The sequence below is a fragment of the Aristolochia californica genome, unplaced genomic scaffold (genome assembly GCF_029961685.1).
Source record: "Aristolochia californica isolate CCGP_79_NKW_82.1479 unplaced genomic scaffold, dmAriCali1.0.hap1 SCAF_5, whole genome shotgun sequence".
NCBI classification, from domain to species: Eukaryota; Viridiplantae; Streptophyta; class Magnoliopsida; order Piperales; family Aristolochiaceae; genus Aristolochia; species Aristolochia californica.
In genome coordinates, this window is record NW_027182214.1 from 1,649,927 (window position 1) to 1,659,857 (window position 9,931).

The following is a 9,931-nucleotide window of genomic DNA, read 5'->3' on the forward strand; positions in this document are numbered from 1 at the left end:
TTTTTTTCTTTGCAAAATGTTGCATTTAACTTTAAAAAAGTCAGCATTTTACCTTTGAAAAGTGTGATGATATGGTAAAGAATGTCCTTATCAACAAGTAAAGTATTTCTCTCAATCATGCAAAGCAGCTTCATTTTTTCTCCCTTCCTCTGCTGTCCTACACTCACTTTATCAAAAGGAGAATCTTAACACAGGTAAAAAAATTCTCCATCCTCCATCCTTTCTTATCCTTTTCAAAAGAAAATTCTTTCAACAATGGGAAAAATTCGCATTGAAGTCTGTCTGATCTCTGCCCGTGGACTCCCTCGATCATCATCGCTGTGGAAGCGCCAATGGTTTGTTGTTGGATGGATTGATCTAGAGAACAAGTACTGTTCAAAGATCGATGTGTCAGGCAGCTCCAACCCGACTTGGAAAACAAAGTTTGCAGTGTTGTTGGAGGAATCAGACCCTAAGTTGCAAGGTTTGTCCCTCAATGTTGAAGTTTATGCTAGGGAACCCATTTTTCTGAGAGAGAAGCTGCATGGCACAGCAGTGATTCAACTGAAAGAGTTCTTTGGGAAGTTCGGCCAGAACTCAGAAGGTCCCAGAGCAGAAACCCAGGAAGTTGGGAGCTTTCAACTAAGAAAAAAGAAGTCTGACAAACCTCGAGGATTTGTAGATGTTGCTGTTCAGATATCTGAGGACGGAGGTGGTGTCTCTTCATTCTCAGGTACTTGTTCCCTGTTAATTTTTAACTTTCACAAATAACTTCTACAAAATGGGAAACTCATATTGGCCAACTTTTTTTTGGCAGGCAATGATGATGAAGGTGGAATCAGGCTTCCAGACTACAGAACTGGTCTCCCCTTACCCATAGGTGGATCAATCCAGCCTTATCCATCTCAGCCATACCCAGCCTACATCAACCAAACCAACAATTACCCAGCAACACACCTTTCAGGTCCTTATCCACCACCAGTGGCTTCAAGCTATCAAAATTCAACGGTTCCTCCACCTCCAAGGACTCCGCCACCGCCTCCACCACCGTCACACATAGGTTTCGTGCCTACGTTTCTTCCATCAACTGGTCCATTACCACAGAGTTACATGAATCTGCCTTCATCAAACACCGGCGGACGGCCCGCCGGACCTGGCTTTGCAACTGGTGTTGGGGCCGGCGCATTGGCTGCTGGTGCTGTGATCTTTGGAGATGATTTCATGTCTGGATTTGATTATCCCATGGGCTTGCAGAGTGGCTCTCTCACTGTGTCCATGGACCCTCCACTTTAATGCTTCACTGCATAAATTTTCTGGTTATCCTAATCAGGTGCCTGACATGCCCATTGAAAATCATTTCAGAAAGATGAAGAAGTGTATGTTGAATTCTTTGTGATGTCAAGACCTTAAAAAGGAAGAAGCTTGATGGATTGAAACTATACGTTACATCAGGTCCTGTTTGCAAAAAAAACCACAACAACAATTCTTCTCTCATTTTTTTCTGTTTCTGCCACCTTTTATAGAGTTTTTGTATGCCTATTATCACGGAGACATGAAATGGCAGTTAAATCCTAAACCCTTTTAAGGACTTACAAAACCCCAAGAATCATGAGTTACAAAAGCTTAAAGGTTTCATATCCATCGGTTGCTTCCTCTATTTTATTTCTCAATGGTGTCATCATCCCAATTTTGGTCAATATTACTAAAATTCTCTCCATAAAAGTAAAATTACTAAAATACCCCTGGTGTTCAGATTTCTATTGGAGACGATGAAAATAAGTCTCATTACGTGATCTCTTTTTGATGAATTGAAAACACAGTAATTTTAAGGCTTTTCACTTTGCAATGTATTATTCCTTTTAAATGGTGATATTATTTGCAAGCAGTTCCCTTTAGAAAGCTTTTTATTTTTATTTTTTTGGTATCTTGCTTGAGTCGTGTCCCCTGATGGGATAGAATTCATGGGGTTCAATTTATGTGAGATTGAGATGAGTAGATGATCTTCATTGTATCTCCCTAGGCTTAGAAAGTGGCTGAAGAGTGCCTTTCAAGTGTTCTAGCCAAAACCCACCTTTTCATTGGTTGTAAGAATACAAAAAACTGAAACAAAAGGGAGCAAACTAAATCAGACCATGTCATGCATGGTAGCTCTAGACGACCAACAACAAATGGGGGAGGGTAAAATTATATTGGAAAGGACTAAAAACAACAACAGGTTCCATCTGTTTTCCAGAGTACTCAAGTGATTGCATAGAAAATAACCTTTATCCTTATCATTTCCATTCAACTAATAGAATGAAAGTAAATGCATATATATATATATATATATGCATATATTATAAATGAGGTTTTTGTTCCAATGTACTTATAAATAATGGATAGAACAATAAAAATGTGTAATCAGGTAAAATTGTTATAGCTTGTCAAGCAAGAAGATGGATGGTTGTCACTCTTTATTATCTTTTGTTATATATATTATAATGCATTGCATACTATGTGTTATACTATCATTTTCAAGCAACTAATCCTTTATAAACAGAACCATAATCTCCCTTGCCAATTAAATTAGTGGAGCAGAATCCATCAGTTGCAGGTAAGAGCTCCCAATAACCAACAACAGTTAAGAACTTATCTTTAGAGGTTGATGAGTGGCAAGAATTTCCTCTGGAAGTTTTCCTGCAGTAACAGTAGAGAGCAATTAAAAAGATCAATAATAAACAGATGATGACAACATTGATGCTTAGTATTTTACGTAGATGATTGTCTCCTCTTTGCTGTTTGAGAGGAGATGATTGTCTCCTCTTTGCTGTAATTCCTTGATCCCCCCACAAAGTTAATTATACTTCCCAATAATTGAAAGTACAGTTGCATTTTCTTGAAGATCCCTACCTCTGGTGTGCAATTCCTTCAGGATTGTTAATTAAAAGATTAGAGTAACTCAAGAAAGTAAACGTCTCCAATATCATAAGTTATTGTGTGAAAGATCAAGATGGATGATGGCCCTTATAAGAGTTCCCAGTGATGAAGGGGAAGGTTTCATTGAGTTGAGACAATTGCTCAAGCTGCTAGCTAGGGATCTCACGTTTGGATATTGGGGATATCCAGTTTTCCAAGATTACATATTCAAGTTTCCAACTTCCTACTGCTTAAAGAATCATGGAGATCAAGTTTTCCAAGATTATAAACTCAAATTCCAAACTTCTATAGGTAGTAGACCATTCAAAGAATTACGGGATAAGTCTAGGAACCTTGTTAGGGAAGAACGGATGTTTAGGTATATACAGGACCTGTAAGAGCTGCATTATGGGAAAGATGCTCTTCCAAAAACTCACACTTTCCAAGACTCAATGCGATGCTCCCCTCTAGACTATATTCATTCAGATATAGAAGCTTTAGACCAGCAATGTCACCAATAAAAAATGGGATTACACCTGACAGATGATTCTGGTTCAATGGTCTAATCTTGCTAAGCTTCCTAATGCTGGCAGGAATTCCACCAAGGATATTTTTTCTGTAAATTTTGTCAAGAAAGTCAACTAAATAGAAAATCTTTTTATTCAACCTTCTTCCTTATAAATTAATTCCACTAAGTATTAATGATGAGAGTTTATTAATGACTTCATAAATACTCATTGATGAAATGAACATATAAAAAACAAACCATTAATCAATTTTTATTCTGTTGGCATGCAATACATCATCTCTATATAAAGAAACTTATTCGATATTTTGTATTAAACTATCAAAATATTTAAATAACCTTAGTACAAAATGAATAAAGAACAAAACTTATATCTGACTTCAGATTATTATGATAGCTAATTTTCATATGAATGCTTGTTATTCAAATTCAGTGTAGAGAATGTATCATAAAAAAAATAATATTATGCAAGAAATGGGAGAGGAGGGAACATTTTTATTATTCAGTGAAGCTAAAAAATAATGAGTTTTTTGGATAAAGAAGCTTTTGCAACAAGTTGGTTATTTATTGTATTTGCTTTTCTTTTCTTTATTTCCACTCAGATAGCTCCTTACCAATGAGGACTTAGGCCATGCTCACACATTACTAAAGAAGAAGAGGTGTATCCAAGCAACATTTCTTTAGTGATATATGAAGCCAGACTTCGTGTCTATGTCTTCAACTCTAAATTTTAATAATATCTTGTGCTGCCCTAGTCTTTGATACAACTATTGTCTTAGCTAATGTCATTCTCCCTTACTTTCACTAGTTAACAAAATTTCTAGCCAATGGAAAGCACAAACTCCACTACAAGAAGCATTGGACGTCTAGAAGAATTTGTGAATAGGAAGTGAAGAGAAGTTATCAATAGTGGAGAAATTATCAGTAAGTGTGAATAGAAGTGAAGAAAAGTTAGTTATCAATAAGTGTATCCATTGTTTAGTGCTCTATTTTGTAGTAACTATCTAGCTGCCTTACCACAATCTCTGTATCTACTGCAAAGAACCAACCAAATCTCAAACTTGAGTGGATCTTGATCTGAACACTAGACTAAGTTTAGGATCCTCTCGACTTCAGACAATGAACCTATAGGGGTGTAGAGGACATCTCTGAACACGTCAGCTTGCAAGTGTGTCTACAAGAAATTGTCAATAAATAAATAATAAAAATTACTCAGAAGTAGCTCTTATAATTCGTACAATATGATGAGATAAAATAAAAGCACAAATTAACACATTGGCAACGAGAAAGTATACTTGGTTCTCACATTATAAGCGTAGATATTCCCCCAGCTTCACTCTTGTCAAGCATATATTTCAAGGTTATCTTCTTTAATTTCTGAATTGTATATACTACTGGGATGATATTCCCAGTTCACCTTTAATTTCATAACTAAACACATATTTCTTACAAGTTTTGACAAAGTTGCATGACTAAAAGATTCAGTAAATCGTACTACACTCGTGATATTAGTTGCTTTTAACTGTAAGGGGCTGCAAATGGTTATAATAAAACTCTGTTGCGTCAAGAGGAATTCTGTCCTCTGGAAACTCTCTTGCTTTACTTCTCTTCTGACCACTCTCTCTCTCTCTCTCTCTCTCTCATTTTACTTACTGCTCTCTCAATGGGACTCTAGAATTGAATAAAGGAGATTGAAGGAACCAGTGTTCTCCCTCTTGAACAAGCAGCATAAGAGGGACAGACTTCACTTCATACCAGAATCCTATCGATAAACAACCCTGCTGTGAACCCTCTGTTTAGAACTGAAGTGAAGAGTCAACAGACATTTTTGTGGGACAAGACGACAAGTAAAACATCTGAAACAAATCATAGAACATCACTAGTTTGGATGCTTTACAGGAGATGGGCTAGATAGTTGCATAAACATTGGATTCCACTTGAAAAAATAGGAACAAGGAAAGCAAGTGAAAAAGGAAAAAAACAGTAACAGATATATAAAAACTGTTAAATACGAATGCAATTAGAAGGATGTGTGCATGATAAGGTCAAAAGAGTGCAGGAATAGCACATAGGCATATAAAATCTGAATCTGAACATCTCAACTTCAGAATTTCAGATACCTGCTTAAACAGTGCACCTGCTATCAGAGTCATGCATGGATGGCCACAGTTAGGTCCCATGCTATACACCAACCCTTGCATATTGAAACAGCTTGATGAGGCTTTAATGGACTTTGAAAACTGGGTAACATTTGAAAGATTTGTACATTCTGAAACCAATTTCTGTTAATTGGCTGAAAAAGGTGCTCTCAATCATAGCTTATTGGCATAAGATCTTATACATTCAAACTCCTCTCCTTACACCAAAAACATTTCCTTAAAAAATAAATAAATAAACTGGGTCAAAAATCCAGATCCGTCACTCTTTTCATTTTCTATAGCAAAACAAAAAGTTACCTTCTGAACTGAAGTAGCCAAATGATTATTAAAACAAATTGATATGCTGATTCAATAAAGCTATCATAACTGGGTCAAAATTGAGAACCGCAGCTAATTCCTTTTTCATATGAAAATACAAAGAAGTCAATTTTAGCTTCTGAACTCAGGAAGTCCAACGCTCACTGAACATAATCCGAAAATTAACACAGTCAGAAAATAAAATTCAAAACTAAAACAGCTTTAAGCGCATGGTGCTCTTATCCCTCTGATACACATAGAGATTTAAAAAAAAATGTTCCATATTAATTCATTCCAAAGTCATGGATTTTCCATTTTGTAATCCTTGTATTTGTGTGGTACCTAATGAATTGAGCTAGTAACACGACATAAGAATAGTTTCATCTAACCTGAATACTCTGCTCCGGATCCGCTAACAGAACCTGCACACAAACGAAAGTTCATCATCTTACTTGCCGAACCTAAAGGGGGGGGGGGGGGGGGGGGGTTAGTCCACAATGAAGTGGAATGAATTGCCCCCGTTAGTCCACAATGAAGTGGAATGAATTCCCCCGCATCATCAAATAATGGCGTTAGTGTAAAAAAAATTACATTGAAGTGAGATTACACCATCGCTCGACGCGCGTTGCTTAGAAAAAATTATCGTCATTAACTATTCTCATCTTCTTCGTCTCCTTCTTCGTCTCGTCTTGCCCCCGCCCTCCCCAAAAAGAAATTATCGTCGTTAGCTATTCTCATCTTCTTTCTCTCGTCGTCGCTCTCTCTGCTCCCTTTGCTGTCTCTGCTTTTTCTCGTCATCTCTCGTTTTCGTTCTCAGTTTTCTCTCGTCATCGGTCCATCTTCATCTTCTCTTCTACGCATCTCCTCTCCGTGTCTCTCTCGGCCTCACTCTTACTTCTCCCTCTCTCGTCTTCCTCTCTCTTTTCCCTCTCGGCCTCCCTCTCTTATCACTCTCGGCCTCCCTCTCCCTTCTCTTTCTCGCTCTTCTCGTTCCTCCCCCGCCCCCTCCCCTCGATATCCTTCGATTTAACCTATTCCGGTTCGTTCTCGCTCTTCTCGCTCCTCCCCCGGCCCCCTCCCCTCGATATCCTTCGATTTAACCTATTCCGCTTCGTTCTCGCTCTTCTCGCTCCTCCGCCCCCCTCCCCTCGATATCGTCTTCGATTGGACTTATATTTCTTCATTGGGTAGTGGTTTTTCCCAAATTTAAGAAGGTATGCCTAAACTCTAATTTTTTACAACTAATTTAGTATTGTATTTGATTTAATTTTAATTTTTGTATATAATTTATCTTGATTGTAGCATAATTGTAGGATTTAGGTTTAGGGTTTATGAGATTTAGGGTTCAATTTTATCTTGATAGGGTTTAATTTCAGGATTAGAGTTGGGATTTGGGACTTTTAGGGTTTTAAGGTCTAGGGTTTAGTCTTTAGGTCTGGAATTAAGGTTTATGTTTTTTTTTAAAAATAGGGTTCTCAGGTTTTTAGGTGATAGCGTTTTAAGTGTTTAGGGTTTAGTGTTTGGGGCTTTTAGGGGTTTTAAGGTCTAGGGTTTATGGTTTGGGGCTTTTAGGGTTTTAAGGTATAGGGTTTATGGTTTGGGGCTTTTAGGAGTTTTAAGGTTTAGGGTTTAGGGTTTGCAGCTTTTAGAGGTGTTAAGGTCTAGAGTTAGGGTTTGGGGCTTATTTTAATTTGTTGGGGTTCTTGGTTAGGGTTTAGGATTTAGGGGGTTTAGTCCAGTTCAAACAAAGTTGAGTCGCCTACACGGGCATCCATTAGCCAACGAAACCCGACCCCCATCAATGACGATGTACGGTTTGTAGTGACTGTGAAGTCATATGGGGCTCTACCAAGGGTGTTCGATGAATTTGGACTTGATAAGTTTGTTTTTGCATTGTTCTAGTCATCTGCAATGAAATTAGTTCGATTAATTTTGAAATGTTTTAGAATGTTGTTGAATATGTTTGAAGTGTTATGGAATGCTCTTGCCATGTGGTGAGGAGATTTTGGTGTTATAAATATCCACCACATGGTATTTTATTATTTGTTGGTTGTGTTTCTATGTGTCCCTAATGACTACGACGGGTAATGGTTGTCTGATAAAAAAAATTCCATAAAGACCATCTCGAATTTAGATTATAAATGGTTGGAAGAAGACAACAAACTCCTCGATCATATGACATTTGGACTTTCGATGATGACAACAAAATTCTCAATCTCTTGGTTGGCTTAAATATTGTTCTAGTGAAATGTAGTCAATAATTTTAAGTGCACTATCTATTTTGGGATAATTGTTTTGAAGTTTAATTATGTTTTTTTAATTATGACTTTATCAGACATATCATTGATAAATTATGAACATTATTATGGTTAAGATTTGGGTTTTCATGATTGTTGTGTTCTTATCGTGTGGATGAATATTGTGGGTGTGTGATTGGAGATGGTTTTATATAGGTGTGATTGAAAATAGGTTATGATTGAAGATAAGGGTATGCTTTTGTGTTTATGATATTTAGGAAGAAACAAGAATTATTTTTGTAATCGTCATTGTGGTTGTGGTGATTGTATTTGCAGGTTTCGATGGAAGACAAAAATATGATTGTAAGAATAATATTACTCGCATGTCTTACGTACATGATGAGAAGATATTATCTCAGCCATAGGTATAGACGTGCACTATGTCCTCGTGGGATTGGTGGTCGAATTTATTTGCACAAGGCATTAGTGAAATCACCTGTTAAATTTCAAAAAGTTTACAGGATGAATCAAATTGTGTTTAGAAAAATGGCAGAGATGCTTTATAGTAAAGGATTTTTATCACCCACAAAGACCATCTCAGTGGAAGAACAACTTGTATATTTTCTCCTAACTGTTGGTCAATAACAATCGTATAGTGTCACAGCAGAGATGTTTGATAGATCAAACTGGACTATAAGTAAGTATTTCAATAAGGTGTTGAATGTTATCATCAAACTTCGGCCTGATTACATCAAACGGCCTTCAGAACGGACTCACTCAAAGATTTTAAACAATCCAATGTTTTATCCGTATTTTAAGGTAACATCTCTTAGCATCAAATGAACAATTTTAGATTAATATTTAGAGTTACTTTGTATTAATTGAAATGATATAATTAGGATTGTATTGGGGCTATTGATGGAACTCATATCAAAGCAAACATCCCACTTGAAGAACAACAAAGGTTTTGGAACAGAAAGGGTTATCTTTCACAAAATGTGATGGCAGCATATACATTTGACATGCAATTCACTTATATACTTGTTGGATGGGAGGGATCAGCTGCTGATTCCCGTGTACTGAAGGACGCATTGACTCGCCGAAATAGAATATTTGTACCTGAAGGTAAATAATATATTTTTATGTAGTAATTTTGTTCTATTTTATCTTCAATTATCTTAGGTGGAAAATTTTTGTACTATAGGTAAATATTATCTAGTCGATGCTGGTTATGCAAATATGCCAGGATTTTTGGCTCCATATCGAGGAACTCGTTATCATCTACAAGAATTTGAAGACAACCTTCCTAAAAATGATAAAGAGTTATTCAACCGAAGGTATTCATCTTTGAGGAATACTATTGAACGAACTTTTGGTGCTTTAAAAGCTCGATTCCAAATGTTGAAAGGCGCTCCTCCGTTTTCTTATAAGATCCAGATGAAAATTGTTATAGCTTGTTGCATATTACACAATTATATATGTAAAGAGGATTACAATGATATGTTTGAATTGGAAGATGATGATTCAGATGATGAGCTTGGTGGAGGAGGTGATGAGGTCCGATTAGGAGGTGCAAATGAGGACGAAGATAGCGATGATAGTGATGATCTTGGGGATGAAGGCAACCTATCAACAACCATGCGGAGGAGCCGTGCATTAGAATCCACTCGAGCAGCACAATTTCGAGATGCCATATCGACTAGCATGTGGAGTGATTATTAATGGTTGTACTTTATTACTTTTGAACATGTATGTTGTCATTCGTATGTACTAAACTAGTAAGTTTGATGATTTTAAACGCACGAACTAGTTGTTATATTCCAAGGCATAAACGTTTA

The 9,931-nt window shown here is 36.8% G+C and overlaps 1 protein-coding gene and 1 long non-coding RNA gene across 3 annotated transcripts; one reads left to right on the top strand and one right to left on the bottom strand.

Annotated features, from left to right (window-relative positions):
* Nucleotides 1-47: 47 nt before the first annotated feature.
* On the top strand, nucleotides 48-1,526 carry LOC137965690 (uncharacterized). Its single transcript, XM_068812003.1, has 2 exons — nucleotides 48-712; nucleotides 797-1,526. The coding sequence occupies exons 1-2, from the start codon at nucleotides 256-258 to the stop codon at nucleotides 1,270-1,272; spliced, it is 933 nt and encodes a 310-aa protein (XP_068668104.1). The 5' UTR covers nucleotides 48-255; the 3' UTR covers nucleotides 1,273-1,526.
* A 16-nt stretch (nucleotides 1,527-1,542) lies between these two features.
* LOC137965691 (uncharacterized) lies at nucleotides 1,543-6,982 on the bottom strand. Of its 2 annotated transcripts, XR_011116151.1 has the most exons (4): nucleotides 6,448-6,982; nucleotides 6,246-6,278; nucleotides 4,418-4,574; nucleotides 1,543-2,655 (listed from the first exon to the last, which is right to left on the bottom strand). It is a non-coding gene; the product is annotated as an uncharacterized lncRNA (long non-coding RNA). The 2 variants fall into 2 exon arrangements; XR_011116150.1 differs by having other exon boundaries at nucleotides 4,418-6,278.
* Between the last annotated feature and the right edge of the window lie 2,949 nt (nucleotides 6,983-9,931).